The following is a 17,088-nucleotide window of genomic DNA, read 5'->3' on the forward strand; positions in this document are numbered from 1 at the left end:
GAAAATCTGGTGTTCAGGTCACATGTATTGATACATTGCCTGAAACTGGTTTAAAGTTAAAATCATGTATTGGAGTACTTGTCTAATGTGCATCTGGTGATAGATCCATGCCATGAGACAGACTGCTACATTGTCTACCTGCTGAAGATTCTGAAAAATCCTCAAGAGAAGCTTTGCATACAGCACATTATAGTAGAATATTTCTGAAGGCATAAATGCTTTATAGGTCTGAATATGAAAGAAAATTGGCATCCTAGTTTTCTACAGGACACCTATGTAATTAGCAAAGCTGTCAAGTTCAGTGTGAATGTCCTCATGATCTGCAAATCAGTTGGCTTGATGGTTCTTTTGTCCTCCCCAATTCAACTGGTTCACCACTCTGATGGGGTCATAGTTTGGTAGAGGTCTGTGCTGTTAAGAGTTAATGTTTGGTTTTAATTTGTTTTACTTGGAAGTAACCACTGTGGATAAATAAATTGCAACACTAAAGAACTTCTACCTTTAGCTACTGATGGGACAGAGTTCCGGTTTCAGCTGAAACTCACAGGAACTCAGTTCCTGCACCTCTCAGGTTGGTACTATTGCCATTATAAGAGAGCAAGGGAAGCATTCATGGTGAGTTCTGGCACCTCTCTTTCTAGAAAAATAGCACTGCTGCTATCTTAAAAAAACCCAACAGTTTACAGCAATAAAACATAAACCCCTTACAGTAGAAACCATATAAACAGACATTCTTCCTAGGTTATGAGTTTTATTTATTTATTTATTACATCAAATTTATGTACTGCTTGATAGTAGAAAAAACCTAAATGATTGATGTCTTACAGAAGTGTGGGTATTATATGGCACCTGTAAAACACTGAATTCTGCCAAATGAAGTGGTTGAGTGGGCACATGGGTAAGGTGATCTCATAAGTAAACTGATCCCAAGTTATTAAGGGCTTTATATACTAATATTAGAGGGACGCGGGTGGCCCTGTGGGTTAAACCACAGAGCCTAGGACTTGCCGATCAGAAGGTCGGCGGTTCGAATCCCCACGACGGGGTGAGCTCCCATTGCTCGGTCCCTGCTCCTGCTAACCTAGCGGTTCCTAAACACATCAAAGTGCAAGTAGATAAATAGGTACCGCTCTGGCGGGAAGGTAAAAGGTGTTTCCGTGCGCTGCTCTGGTTTGTCAGAAGCGGCTTCCTCGGCCAATAAAGCGAGATGAGCGCCGCAACCCCAGAGTCGGTCACGACTGGACCTAGTGGTCAGGGGTCCCTTTACCGTTATACTAATAGTAACACCTTGAACTTGGCCTGGCAGCAAATCGGCAACCAGTTCAGACCTCTAAGCACAGGTGTTATATGCTGATAAGGCCTCACTCCTGCCAGCAGTTGTGCTGCAGCATTCTGTACTAACTGCAGCTTTTGGATAAAGTACAAGGGAACCCCCTGCCCAAGAGCACATTGCAGTAATCCAATCCCAAAGTAACCACTGCATGAAATGCTGTGTCCAGGTTCTCTTGGTCCAGGAATGGCTGTAGCCGTCAAACCAGTTGGAGTTGGTAAAAGGCACTTCTAGCCATTGAGACTACTTGAGCCTCCAGTGACAGAGCTGGATCCAGAAGCACCTCCAAACTGCAAACCTCCTCCTTGAGGGAGTGTAACCGCATCCAGGGTAGGCAATTGGCCAGTTTTTCAGACATGAACTAACCCACAGTGCCTCCATCTTACCAGGATTCAAGCTCACTGCTGTGTCCAGGCAGTAGCCCAGTGACACATAAGTAAATCTTGTGGGTCACTATTGAAAGCTCACTAAATGGGCCTTTGGTTGGATCCAGAAGAGCTGTTCTTATGTTCTTAAAAAAGACACTTTTTTAAAAAATATCTTCCAGATAAACCTAAACTGCCTGAAAATTACACAGATGAAACCTGGCAAAAACTGAAAGAAGCTGTAGAAGCTATTCAAAACAGTACTTCCATTAAGTACAACTTAGAAGAGCTCTATCAGGTAAGTGTCAAAACTTGTAGTGTTCAGAACCATAGGTAAAGTCCTACATGACTGAAAGCAATCCTGATGTTTTTAGGCCACTTTGTAGGGCCTCAAACAAGATCCTGATTTTGAGTGTGGGAATGATCTCATAATCACTCAGTGAGGTGTGACCTCAGGTTGGACAAATGGCATTTCAGATGACCAACAAGAGCTCCTTCACAATTTCATTTCTGGGCTTGTCAAGCGAGATTTACTTTTTCCATCAGCCCAGTAGAAATATTCATATGTTAATCTGACCTGCTGATTTCTGGTATGTTCACTATTGGCTTATAGTAGTGCTTTAACAAACACTGGCCACAATTTTAAGTGTCCTGCAGTTCAGAGATTGGCAGACTACACTTCAAAGCACATCTCCAAGGGTGCAGTGCTTGTCTGACCCAAGATTCTCTAGATGGATATGCTGAGCAGTTTCACAAGGAAGCAAAGGGTCTTATTGTTGGAATGGACACTTCCATCCCAGTTTGCTTCAGGATTGTGGCGTGCTAGTACAGACTTGTTGTGAAGTTTAATCATCCCAGAAGAGAGGGACAGGGAGGCTCCTTTACAGGACCTCTATCTGGAGTGTCAGGAAGTTCAAGTGGACCTGCCTTCTGGTGTGTGTGTGTGTGTGTGTGTGTGTGTGTGTATATATATATATATATATATACACACACACACACACACACACACACACACACACACACACACACATACCCACTCTTATAAAATATCAATATGGTTTACAGCAGTTGATAAAATACAATAAAACCTTCTTGGTGTTTACCAAGCTGTGCAGCACTCAACTTGTGATGCTAATGGGAATGAAAATTAGTACACTAATCTTGGCTTGTTCTTCAGATAGTTAAGGGGTATGCATCAGTAACTGGAAACAGCTAGAAAATAAAGTTGCCAGGAGTAGAATCCAAGTTACAGTATTGCTAACAATATGGAACTTAAGTTGCTTACTGTGTTTTTTCAAAGAGGTTTACAGAAAAGATAAAATAATAAAATTATCACTAAAAAATTGCAACCATAATTTAAAACATACAGAAAGTTCAAACCATAATAGAGTAGGCTATACCAAATTCAAACTAAAACAAGCTTTCTAAACATCTCGGTAGGCTTGTTTAAATAGTAATGTCTTCAGCAGGCACTGGAAAAAATACAGTGAAGGCACCTGCCTGATATCAATAGGCAGGGAGTTCCACAGTGTTGGTGCTGTCACACTAAATGAAATGAAGTACTAACAAGAATTCGTTCAAAGCGTTAATTCTATCATGCAACAGCAAGCTATCACTCTGCTTTGGAACACATTTTTAAAAGAATCATAAGAATCAAGGCCAGAATGCGGCTTGCCACTCTTAATTATTGGCTGAGACTAGCCTCCCTTCTGAGCGGCCTTGCTTCCTTGACTATCAAAGATGATTTCCACTTGATATGGAAACGAGCAGTGGATAATATAATAACAACTCTAGGATTCAATCCACAGTTCTTACTTAGCATGGGGAACGAACAAGCAAAAACATTATTAAACAGCGTGTGGTAGACATAGAACGGCAGGCAGACCTAACCAGGTCCCCCAAATTTTTAATTAGCGAAACCAGAAGATACTCAACTTCCCAAATGCCATACATAGCTAATCTTGAAATACCAAAACAACCAAGGGCTTTCACCTTGACCTGTTGTCAGGCCCTCTCAGCAGTACAGGAAGGCCGTTATAGGAAGATACCATATGACGAGAGGAAATGCCCATGTGGCTGTGGGCAGCAGGAAACAACGGAGCATGCCCTTCTTCATTGCCAGTATTACATAGACATTTGAGCCAGGTTTATCCAGCCCATCCTATGTAAGTTCCCTGGGCATTCAGAACAACACTACATCTCCCTATTACTACAGGACGAAAGACCAGAAGTGACATATTTCGTCGCCAGATTTTGCACCGCCATGATAGATATTCGCCGAAGGATGGTCTATGTTACTAATCAGACCTAAATAGAAGGCCCATATTGTTATATCCACACTTCTGAAGCCCCATCCCATACAGCTGTTCTTTTTTAACTGATCTCTCTTAAATTTTCCTTATTGGTTTTTATTCATCCATTATCTATGCTTAATCAAGTATTCTATGTATATGTTTTAATCTACATTTGGTCCTTGCTCCCAATTAATTTAATAATTATCCTCTTAGAGATACAGTTATGCTATTTATTTAGATGTTTTGCTTATGCTGGTCTGTGAACGTAATAAATTCATTATAAATAATATAAATAAATATAAATAAATATAAATATAAATTCATTATAAATAAAATTTATTACTATTCATTCAGAATTCTTTCAAAACATTAATTCTATCATGCAACAGCAAGCTATCACTCTGCTTTGTAATGGCATCAGAAGTAGTGTTGAAAGCTGCAACCAAGGTGTAGGCAGTGGAAAAATCAGAGGAGCATGTTCCTCCATTTATGCAAGTAGCAGTGCCTTGTATTTACTCAAAAACATATCTGGATCACACCCCATGTGCTCAGAATTTTCAGGATAGTGGTCAATAACAAGGGATATTTTGCTATGGTTTGAAATTATGTTACTTGTGATTGTACTTCTCTAGATCAGTGCCTCAAGTATATATTTCATTGACTACAAACAGTTCTGTAAACTCAAAACCTGTTATATTTCTTTGTTACTGTTTGTATTTCATGTTAGGTCTGTATAATTTTTAGTGGTGATATTGTAAAGACATTTGCTGACACAGGGTGATAGTCAACTAAGTCCTACTCAGAACACACCCATTGAAATTCCTGAAACTAAGCCAAATCCGTTAACTTCGGGAGGTCTGCTCTGAGTAGGACTAGTGTTGAATACAACTCTTAACTTTGATATTGTAATTGTCTGGTGATGCCCCCACATCAGGTAGGTCTGTTTTTTTTAAACTCACCTGGAAGAAATAATTTCAGCTTGTGTTCTTTTGAGAGCTGATGTGTAAATAAAAAGCTATATATTGCAGGTGGAGTTCTGCAAATGTTTGTGGATTACTTTCATATATCCTTTTCTTTTTTTAGGCTGTTGAAAATCTCTGCTCATATAAGATTTCTGAAAATTTGTACAAGCAATTAAGACAGATTTGTGAAGACCATATCAAAGCACAGATCCATCAGTTAAGAGAATATCCTTTTTGAGTAGTAAGTAACGTGGCTGAAAAGAGTTTCACCACTCAGTGTGTCACTTTGAAGTCCTGTAAAATGCAATATGAGAATCGCATGGATTAAGAACCATTCAAAGTCATTACTTGTGAATTCTTATGCTGGTTGTGTCATAACTGATGTAACTCTGGGCCCTTGAAAAGGGGTAGCACAAGGCTCATTGGACCCACGTACCTACGGGACCGCCTCTCCTGGTATGCCCCGCGGAGGACCTTCAGGTCCACAAATGACAACATTTTGAAGGTCCCAGGTCGCAAAGTGGTTAGATTGGTCTCAACTAGGGTTAGGACCTTTTCAGTACTGGCCCCGACTTGGTGGAACGCTCTGTCACAAGAGACTAGGGCCCTGCGGGACTTGACATCTTTCCGCAGGGCCTGCAAGACAGAGCTGTTCCGCCTGGCCTTTGGTTTGGACTCAGTCTGACCCTTATGTTTCCCTCCCCTTATGGTTTTGATGAGGCTGCATTTTAAATTGCATTTTAACCTGTATTTTAAATTGGTTCCCCCCCTTAAGTTTTTACTGTAATTTTACTGGTGTTAGCCGCCCTGAGCCTGGCTCTGGCCAGGGAGGGCAGGGTATAAATAAAAGTTATTATTATTATTAGGAAGGGGAAGGGGATTGTGGAGGACGTGTGCCTGGGGAGGGAGGGGACAGAGCCCGAGAGAGAAAGGCTGCTACTGATTTTGTCCTAGGGGGCTTTGATTGGGAAGTGATGCCACAGTCGGGTGCTGAGAGGTGGCTGACTGTCTCTCGGTTACCCTTCCTACTGCTCTTTCCCCCTCCCTCTCCCCCTCCCCCTTCCCCACTCACATGCACACAAACACACAGGCTGGCACGCCTAGGGACGGGATGGGCAAGAGAGTGCTCGCACTCCAAGGGACGAGGCTTGGAGGATGTTGACAAAAAACCCCAGACATTTTGCCACATTCTAAAATTCTGCCCAGACATAAATTTTAAGCCTGAAAAATCCGGACATATGGCAACCCTAGTTAACCTTATTATCTGAGATACTGGCAATGCCACCCACTACTATACATTACAGTTGCTTGAAATAGGGGTTAAACAAAGGAAGCTTGAAGAGATTAATATTCAAATTGTTTGTTTTAATGTTTCAACAGGAGACAGATCTACTTTTGGTAACAAGCCACTCTGCAGCCTTCTATACAGCATGTTCTTGTAATAATTTTCCTACCAATATAAGTCCCAATTCAGAGAAACATGCATGTCACTCTATACACGCAGTGTGTGTGTTTGGGTTCTTGTTGTTTTTTACTGGTACTATGCGAACCTCTATTATTATTAACATTATTGTTTTTATTTATCTATTTAATTTACTTATCACCCTTCATCCAAAGATCACAGGACAGTTTGCAACATAAAAGCACAAAATGCATAACAGGGTCATTCCATATCAAGTGGTCCATTTTTTTAATGATTTTTTTTTACATCATGTCCAATTTTCTTAAAATTTTGTACACTTGTTGAACGATAACGATCAGAACTAAGTTTAAATCTAAAATGTTAATTTTTATATCTCATCCCATTTTTGAATTATGAGTGTTTGAAATTTCAAATAAAATAAATGACAATTTTGGCCTTGCTGGACTACATTGAGATCCCATAGTTTGTTTAACAGCCAAATACCTTGTTGAAAAGCAGTGTTTTTGCCTGGCACTTAAAGATATGGGGAGACCATTCCACAAATGGGGAACCACCATGGAAAAGTCCCATTGCCTGGAGGGTGGCAACACAAGAAGCAGGAACTCAAAAACGGGCCACAGATGATCTGAGTCGGTTCATATGGGGAGAAGCGGTCCTTGATGTATTGTGGTCCTTAGCCATTTCAGGCTTATAGGTCAAAACCAGCGCTTTGAATTGGGCCTGGAAACGGATTGGCGGTTGGGCCAGGATTGGCATTATATGCTCAAACTGTCTTGCCCCGGTGAGCAAACTGGTCACTGAATTCTGCACCAGCTGAAGTTTCTGAACTGTCTTCAGAGGCAGCCCTACATATAACATGTTATAGCAATCTAACCTAGATGTTACCAGAGCATAGACAACAGAAATTAGGCTATCCCTGTCTAGATAGGGGTTCAGCTGGGTTCAGCTGATGGAAGGCAGTCTGTACCACCAAGGCCACCTGAACCTCCAGTGACAGCAATGTATCTGGAAGTACCCCCAAGCTGCATACCCCCAAGCTTCATAAAGACATGTTCCCTGAAGTTTTAAAATATAGGAATTTGTAGTATTGGGGTTGTGTTCAGCCAAAAGCTCCAGGAAGCCTTGACTTTTCAGTATCTAAAGAGCCTCTTTGACCTTCATTTTTATAATGGCTGAAATCCAGAGAGATGCACACATCAGTGTCTCTCTCTTTCCATCTGAGCATCTCCCCTGTTAAACTGTAGGATGGGTCTTAAAAGTCTGTTTGGGCTCTAATACAAGGACTTTTGAAACAATAAGGAGCAAGCGAGGCAGGATTTGATGTTCATAACCCTGAGGCTGTGCACATGCTTACAATATTGCAGGATTACAAAGTTTTGAATAAATTATGGGTATTAACATCAATTTTTAACAAATAACTTGGAAGATTAGCTAACTTATTTCATGACTCTACTACTGATTTTAGTGGCAACGTGCCACCAACATAGTACACCTTTAGATTTGAATTGTGGGGTAATTGTTCTGGTCTCTATGCTTTTAGCTGTTTTTAGGTGAACATCTTTTGCATAGCCATATCCTAAACTAACAAAGGCTTTAAAATAGGGTTTGACGGTTTCTTTTGTTTCAAAATGAATTTTCTAGCAATGATGCAGAAGAACAGTATCATCAGGTGTTGGTGTTATCTTAATTATTGTGTTAAATATTCTTAACTTCTTCCTCATGGATTCATTGGACAGTGTTCTTTTTCTCAAGAAAATAGACAAATGTTGGCAAGACCACTGTAGACAAATGGTAAGGCTTATTTTTCTTTCAAATAATATTTACCGTATTTTTCGCTCTATAAGACGCACCAGACCACCAGATGCACCTAGATTAAACGCCCATTTGCAGATACAGTGGTACCTCGGGTTAAGAACTTAATTCGTTCTGGAGGTCTGTTCTTAACCTGAAACTGTTCTTAACCTGAAGTACCACTTTAGCTAATGGGGCCTCCTGCTGCCACTGTGCCGCCGCTGCACGATTTCTGTTCTCATCCTGAAGCAAAGTTCTTAACCCGAGGTAATATTTCTGGGTTAGTGAAGTCTGTAACCTGAAGCGTACAGGTGAAACTCGGAAAATTAGAATATCGTGGAAAAGTTCATTTATTTCAGTAATTCAACTTAAAAGGTGAAACTAATATATGAGATAGACTCATGACATGCAAAGCGAGATATGTCAAGCCTTTATTTGTTATAGTTGTGATGTTATGGCGTACAGCTGATGAAAACCCCAAATTACCAATCTCAGAAAATTAGAATATTAAATGAAATCAGCAAAACAAGGACTGCAAATAGAGCAATATTGGACCTATGAAAAGTAGAAGCATGCATATGTACTCAGTACTTTGTTTGGGCCCCTTTTGCATCAATTACTGCCTCAATGCGGCGTGGCATGGATGCGATCAGCCTGTGGCACTGCTGAGGTATTATGGAAGACCAGGATGCTTCAATAGCAGCCTTCAGCTCTTCTGCATTGCTCGGTCTCATGTCTCTCATCTTTCTCTTGGCAATGTCCCATAGATTCTCTATGGGGTTCAGGTCAGGCGAGTTTGCTGGCCAATCAAGCACAGTAATCCCATGGGCACTGAACCAGGTTTTGGTACTTTTGGCAGTGTGGGCAGGTGCCAAAGTCCTGCTGGAAAATGAAGTCAGCATCCCCATAAAGCTCGTCTGCAGAAGGAAGCATGAAGTGCTCCAAAAATCTCCTGGTAGACGGCTGCGTTGACCCTGGACTTAATGAAGCACAGTGGACCAACGCCAGCTGATGGCATGGCTCCCCAAATCAACACTTCACACTGGACTTCAAGCATCTGGCATTGTGTGCCTCCCCATTCTTCCTCCAGACTCTGGGTCCTTAGTTTCCAAATGAGATGCAAAAGCTGCTCTCATCAGAAAAGAGGACTTGAGACCACTGAGCAACAGACCAGTTCTTTTTTTTCTTTAGCCCAGGCAAGATGCTTCTGACGTCGTTTCTTGTTCAGGACTGGCTTGACAAGAGGAATACGACATTTGAATCCCATCTCCAGGATCCGTCTGTGTGTGGTAGCTCTTGATGCACTAACTCCAGCCTCAGTCCACTCCTTGTGAAAGTCCCCAACACGTTTGAATGGTCTTTTCCGGACAATCCTCTCTAGGCTGTGGTCATCCCTGCTTCTTGTGCACCTTTTTCTTCCACACTTTTCACTTCCGCATAACTTTCCATTAATGTTCTTTGATACAGCACTTTGGGAACATCCAACTTCTTCTGCAATTACTGTTTGAGGCTTTCCCTCCTTATGGAGGGTCTCAATGATGGCTTTCTGCACAACTGTCAGGTCAGCAGCCTTCCCCATGATTGTGCTTCCTACTGAACCCATTGCAGGTGTTATGGATTGAATAGCTACTGCACCTTTTCACAATATTCTTATTTTCTGAGATTGCTTATTTGGGGTTTGTATCAGCTGTACCCCATAATATCACAATTATAACAAATAAAGGCTTGACATATCTCGCTTTGTATGTCATGAGTCTATCTCATATATTAGTTTCACCTTTTAAGTTGAATTACTGAAATAAATGAACTTTTCCACAATATTCTAATTTTCTGAGTTTAACCTGTATGTAACCTGAAGCATATGTAACCCGAGGTATCACTGTAGTAAACTCAGTCCTTTACAGCAGAATGCAGCAGAAGCAACTGTGGTTGGAATAGTAACATCAAAGGTTTTATTTATAAAGCAAATAACAAAACAGCAAGACAACTCTCACATCCCTCTTTTTCAGCAGAGGAGCAGAGAGCAGAGAGAGGGAGGAGACATTTAAATAGTTCCCATACTCATACATCAATTAAGTAATTAAAAGCAACCAACAACATTATGCAATGTGAGAATGAGACATTACAATACTGACACACAGAAGCTTTCTGCTCACTGATATTTAGGCAAATACAACTTTTTGTTTTGTACCAGTGTCAGGTAATGATGCTTGCAATTTGTATTTAAGACTTATTTTTTGTTGTATTGCTTTTGTGACCTGGTGGCTGGGCATTCATTTTGCAACTCTTAGAGACAGTTTGTGTGACTTAGAATACAGACTCTGTTATACAGCCAGGGAACATAGAACCCCTAGGAGTTATGCAGCATATTTCAGTCTTATTAAGAGAACCTTTATTGGGACGGATCTCAGCAGCTTAAAAAGGCAATGCCATAAAAGCATATTGAAGAAGCATTTCATTAAGATATCATATGAAGAAATAGATTAAAATTTATCCACATCTCAGTATGTGGAGGGAATGAAGTTTCTCCTGGTGAAGGGAAGTGGGGCAGCTATTGTCTCTTAACCTGACCTGGTTATGGAAGCATACACATTGATGGGGCAATTAAGAGGATGTGCACCATTCATCTTAAAGAACATGAATAGAGCAAGAGGGAGGAGGTGGTCAGTTCATATACTTGACTTTCTAAAGTTGCAGTCAGTAAGCAGGCCTATTTGGAAGCAAGTCCCGTTAAAATTGGTGGCCTTTCCTTCCAAGTAAGCATATTTAGGATTGGGGCACAAGAATGATATTGAGATGGATACATAATGGTAGACATAGCATTTAAAACTGGTCAATGTGTTTATGGCTTGATTTTTGTTTTCCCTCCTCCCTTGCAGATAATGATTAGAAGTATCTTTTTGTTCCTGGATCGAACATATGTTCTTCAAAATTCAACGCTGCCATCAATTTGGTGAGGAAGAAAAGAGAAGTATTGATGTTAGACTTTTAGATGCTCTGTTAAAATATGTATTCAGTCAAGGAATAAGAGGAGTGGTCCTCTTGGGGATCAGGAATTGGTTAAGTTGCAGGAAGCAAAAAATAAGAATAATTGAACAGTTCTCTGAATGGAAAGAAGGAAAAAATGGAGTCCCCTCAAGTATCAGTAGATGTCTACTCATTATGCGGCAGTTGTGGAAAAAGGCAAATTACATGCTAGGGATCATCAGGAAAGGAATTGAAAATAAAACTGCCAGTATCATAATACCTTTATACAAATCTGTGGGGTGACCACAGTTGGAATACTGTGTACAATTCTGGTTGCCTCACCTCAAAAATGATATTATGGAGTTGGGAAAAGTTCAGAAAATGATTAAAGGGGATGGAGTGTCTCCCCTATGAATAAAGGTTGTAGCATTTGGGACTTCTTAGTTTAGAGAAAAAGCAAGTAGGAGGTGACATGATAGAAATTTATAAAATTATGCATGACATGGAGAAAGTGGATAGGGAGAAGTTTATCTTCCTCGTAACACTAGAACTCATGGACATCCAATGAAGCTGAATGTTGTTAGTTAAACTATGGAACTTGTTCCCTCAGGAAGTAGTGATGGCCCCCAACTTGGATGACTTTAAAAGAGGAGTAGACAAATTCATGGAGGAGAGGGCTATCAATGGCTACTAGCCACAATGGGTATGCTCTATCGCCACAGTTGGAGGCAGCAATGCTTCTGAATACCAGTTGCTGGAAACGAGAGGAGAGAAGAATGCTCTTGTGCTTGAATCCTGCTTGCGGGATTCCCGCAGGCATCTGGTTGGCCACTGTGGGAACAGGATGCTGGGCTAGATGGGTTATGGGCCTGATTCAGCAGGCTCTTCTTAAATTATTCCCTTTCATTCTGATAGATGACAAACTGACAGAGAATAGAGAATCTTTGCAACATGGCTGGTTTATGTGTTTTCTTTGCTGTCTCACCCCCAGATTTTCATAAGGGATGTGGGTGTGGTACTTTCAAGATAAAGTTAAGCTAAACCAAGAAGCTCAGATCTGGAAAGTATAGAGAATCTCCATGGCAGTGAAGGAGGTCATTGTGTATATTGATTGGAGACCAAGAATGGCAGCAGTGCTACATGTTGGGAATGACTGAGCCATCAAGAACCAGCTTGGCAAAACTGTCTCTGTCTTCAGACACCATGTTCATATATAAGAATAAGCCACACACCACACATTTGTCACGAATGAGCCAATTACACTTGCTTCATATTTCTCTGCTAGCAGTGGAGAGAAACAAACCACAGTCAGTGTTGTGCCTTTTGTTATTGACTTCTCAAACATGGTTTGTTTGAGCAAAACAAACCATAATCTCTGGTTCAGGTATAATGCTAAGAAAGGAATTGTGGTTTGTTTCCTCTGCGCACTTACAGCCAGCCAGGAACAAAACAATCAAGATTTAGGTGTTCACAATCAACCATTAATTATGTTTTGAATCCCCGCGATGGGGTGAGCTCCTGTTGCTCGGTCCCAGCTCCTGCCAACCTAGCAGTTTGAAAGCATGTCAAAGTGCAAGTAGATAAATAGGTATCGCTTCGGCGGGAAGGTAAAAGGCGTTTCCGTGTGCTGCTCTGATTCGCCAGAAGCAGCTTAGTCATGCTGGCCACATGACCTGGAAGCTGTCTGCGGACAAACATCTGTTCCCTCAGCCTATAGAGCAAGATGAGCGCTGCAACCCCAGAGTCATCCGCAATTGGACCTAATGGTCAGGGGTACTTTTACCTTTATGAAGTATAAACAGGGCCATGGACAAAAACAAATAGCAGTTTAGTCTGAGATTTTAAAACAGGTGATGCCAGTGTAGAATGCTGTAAATCTGAAACAATTGACTGTTGTTGTTTTTTACTTTGTAATTATGTATGCTTAACAAAATGCAGATCTTTGGGTAATGCCCTCAGCACTCTGCATATTGTCTATGTATTTATTTAAAATCTTTTCCACAATGAGTTTTACAGGAACACTCTGTGTTAGAGTTTGGTTTAGAGCCTTGTTTTACCAGTGCAGTATCTCTAGAAGTGGTACACAATGGGCTGGACCTCAGTTTATCATACCACTCATGGAAGGAACAAACTAAGTTGTGTTCCAACCCTATTGCTTGCATTAAACTTGAATTTGCTACTAGTATTAAGTTCCGGGAGGACTCCTGTTGTTTTCTCCCCCAACCAACTGTTTTTTAAATCTTTTAAAGCCCATTCACAATTTAACCTTGGAATAGTTCCTAGTGTTTATGTATTTATCCAAATTTCAATTTATATGAATACATATATAGATGCCCCTTAACTGGATTTACACACATTTTGGGGTTCTCAGGAAAATGTGCAAATAAGATTGTTCCCTCTAGTAAGAGCTTGCTATGGACATTTGTGTAGATCAGTTAAAAGTCTGCATAATTAATGACTGAAGCCTGGCCAGACACAAGTTGCTGAACCCAATATGAGAAGGCATGATAATCAGGTCAGGTCATGTGTGCACAAAAGAGCCAGGAACTTACTTTTTCTTACACAGTATTCAGAAAGTAACACCTGATCAGTCCTGAATAAATGGATGCAAAGGCATCCAATATGCTGCCTCCCTGTGTTGAACTTTGATTCTTTATCATTATTTCTTTATTTTCAGGGATATGGGGCTAGAATTGTTTAGGACACATATAATTAGCGATCAGAAAGTCCAAAACAAGACCATTGATGGCATTCTTCTGTTGACTAAGCGAGAGAGAAATGGTGAGGCTATTGACAGGAGCCTGCTTCGCAGCCTCCTCAGCATGCTTTCAGATCTTCAGGTGAGTCAGGGATCCCCACCATGTTTAACCTGTATAATATTTCAAAGGAAACTATGAAAGCATCCTAAGGAAATGACTCATTTCTGTTTTCCCCAGATTTATCAGGATTCTTTTGAGCACAGATTCTTAGAAGAAACGAATCGCTTATATGCAGCAGAAGGACAGAGGCTTATGCAAGAGAGAGAGGTATTTTATTACCTTACTGTTCATGGGCACCATGAGGATATTAATCTCTTGATTATGAGGGCAGAACAGGAGCTCCCATGATGTGTTTTGCCCTGCTGATACAGGCATAACTCAGATATATTGTGGGTTCAGTTCCACACCACCACAATAAAGCGAATAGCACAATAAAGTGAGTCACACATTTTTTTGTTTCTCAGTGCTTATAAAATTATGCTTACACTATACTGTAGTCTATTAAGCCAGCCCCTCTACTCTTGGCTCAGGAGGAGAAAATCCCGCCTCCAGCCCTAGTTGCGTGTTGAGACCCCGAGACGACCCCCTCATTGATGAATAAGACACTAGGACACAGATATTAGGATAATGTTATTGGGCAAATTTAGGTCACAACTTTATTGGTTACAGAAGGGCGTGGGTGGCGCTGTGGGTTAAACCACAGAGCCTAGGACTTTCCGATCAGAAGGTTGGCGGTTCGAATCCCCGCGATGGGGTGAGCTCCCGTTGCTCGGTCCCTGCTCCTGTCAACCTAGCAATTCGAAAGCACGTCAGTGCAAGTAGATAAATAGGTACTGCTCCGGTGGGAAGGTAAACGGTGTTTCCGTGCGCTGCTCTGATTCGCCAGAAGCGCCTTAGTCATGCTGGCCACATGACCTGGAAGCTGTACGCCGGCTCCCTCAGCCAATAAAGCAAGATGAGCGCCGCAACCCCAGAGTCGGTCATGACTGGACCTAATGGTCACGGGTCCCTTTACATTTACCTTTTATTGGTTACAGAATGTGAGCGGTATTGGCTTAGGCATTGGAATTGACCCGATTATATCCGACTCTTGCCTGTCATGCAGGGAGTCCAGTAAGGGTCAACCACTGGTAGGGGGAGCCCCGTCGATGCAAACCAACTCGAGCTCCCCCTGGGTTCCCGATGGGGTTGTGGCATGGCCCTAGCCCAGCCCTGGACTTCGGACAAGATCCACACACCCGATTTCCTTTAACGGAATACCCTTAAGCTTGGAGGGGCAGTTGTTGGCCACACCTCCCCTCCCCCATTATAAGATCAACCAATGCCTAACCGCCAAACCTTACAAAGTTGTGACGATTGCTACGAGGTAGGTGAAAACCAAATGGCCCATGCCAATTTGCCATGTGGAAAAATTCCTACCAGGCCCCTCAACGGCAACCAACCAAGGTCCATAGCAAGGCCAAATTTGAAACCTGATAATAGGGAGGGAGGGCGGGAGATAGAGGAAGTTCTCGGGCTTGTGCCTCAGTTAAATGGGGCCCGGCCATGCCCCCCCAGCCAGCGGATTGGCTGGCAGGCGAATGACATGGCTGAGAACCTCCGGGGGATGCAGGACTTTGTCCCCCGTCCCCGGAGGGGAGTGGGTGGCCATGTGGTCCACCGCAACTCCTCCCCACTAGGAAGTGGAGCGGATTAAGCTCACTCCCATGGCCAGAAGAGGGGTGGTGGCAGCAGAGGGCTTCCTTTCCCTGGAAGCAGCCAGGCTGCCTGCAGCTGCGTCCTCATAATGAACATCATCTGTGAAGTACAATAAAATGATGCACAATAAAACTAGGTATGCCTGCAAAGAATTACAGCACTAATATGACCAGATATAATAAATCCCCTCCAAAGGATTTGTCTTATTTAGCTTTTCTCCATAACTTACTGACTCTGACAGGTTCCAGAATACCTCCATCATGTCAACAAACGCTTGGAGGAAGAAACAGACAGGATTATCACTTACTTGGATCAAAGCACTCAGTAAGTGTGTAGACACCCTCAACCTGGTGTGTTAACGCTGTTCATGCTGGACTCCTCATTCCACCACTGCTTTTTGCCAGTGTGGGATCATTTCCTATATGTAAAGAATAATGTCAGACAAGGCCACATTACATGGGTTTGTTCACATAAATAGTATAGTTTCCAAAAGAAGAAGAGTTGACTCCATCAATTCAAACCATGCAAAACTTAAACAAGCTCTGAGAATAAATTGGATGCTACCAAATCTTGCTTCCATATTCATGTCTTTATTTAAAAATACCTATTTGTGTCCATAGTTGTTCCAAAAATCATCATATGGCTGCCATACTCAAATCTTAGGCCCTGCTCTTGCCTCTCCTTTTGCTATCTTCTATATGGAAATTTTATTTATTAAATTTCTGTCCTGCCCTTCCTCTCAAAGGAGCTCCGAGTGGTAAAATTGTACATTCCTTGGATGGGCCTGGTTGTATTGTACCCTGCAAAGCACCACCCAGTAGTGTTATGTCTCTTCAGCTGCTACTAGCTGTGGATTGAGGATACCCAAAGTGGTGCCTTTTGGATGTTGGATTCTCAACTCCCATCAGCCCCAGCCAGCATAGCCAGTGGTCAAGGATGATGGGAGTTGTAGCCCCTCAAAAGGTGGAGGGTATCATGTTGGCTACCTTTGTTCTAGAATCTAGAAGATGATCGAGCTTCATTTTTTAAAGAAGGTAGGAGAGACCAAAAGCTGTTTTTCCACACACACAAAAATCACGTGAGCCATAAACACATTGTTAGAAGTGGTTGGGAATGTTGCTGTTTGAAGCAACCTGATGTTCAAGTTGGGTTAAAAGTGGTTAAAGGGCAAGCAAAAGGAATGTAATTCTAAACACTTTTTTTCCGATAGGAAACCACTAATTGCTACTGTAGAAAAGCAGCTGCTAGGTGAACATTTAACAGCCATTCTACAGAAAGGTAACCTATTTTTTTAATAGAAATATTTCTGTTTACTGCTTCTTCAGGGTTTTCAGTTCCCTATGCTGAATGGAACTAACCCATTCAGCTGCCACTTTTTTAATCCCCTTTGCCTACCCTGATCATAAAGGTAAGCCACAGTAGTGGCTTCAGATGTTTTTCAGAATGAAAACTTGATGATGTTAAAAACAAAAAACAGCAAATATGGGTGGAGGGTGTAT

General features: G+C 41.7%; 1 protein-coding gene across 1 annotated transcript in view; it reads left to right on the forward strand.

Annotated features, from left to right (window-relative positions):
• Window positions 1-17,088, forward strand: part of LOC309333203 (cullin-4B-like) — a 230,131-nt gene that overhangs the window by 3,326 nt on the left and 209,717 nt on the right. Inside the window, exons 3-10 of the mRNA XM_081846606.1 lie at window positions 1,878-1,993; window positions 5,073-5,176; window positions 8,096-8,165; window positions 11,045-11,118; window positions 13,810-13,972; window positions 14,069-14,158; window positions 15,831-15,913; window positions 16,800-16,867. Coding sequence (XP_081702732.1) covers window positions 1,878-1,993; window positions 5,073-5,176; window positions 8,096-8,165; window positions 11,045-11,118; window positions 13,810-13,972; window positions 14,069-14,158; window positions 15,831-15,913; window positions 16,800-16,867 — 768 coding nt within the window. The remainder of the gene's footprint in view (window positions 1-1,877; window positions 1,994-5,072; window positions 5,177-8,095; window positions 8,166-11,044; window positions 11,119-13,809; window positions 13,973-14,068; window positions 14,159-15,830; window positions 15,914-16,799; window positions 16,868-17,088) is intronic.

Source organism: Podarcis erhardii (genome assembly GCF_964252035.2).
Source record: "Podarcis erhardii genome assembly, chromosome: W".
Classification (NCBI taxonomy): Eukaryota; Metazoa; Chordata; class Lepidosauria; order Squamata; family Lacertidae; genus Podarcis; species Podarcis erhardii.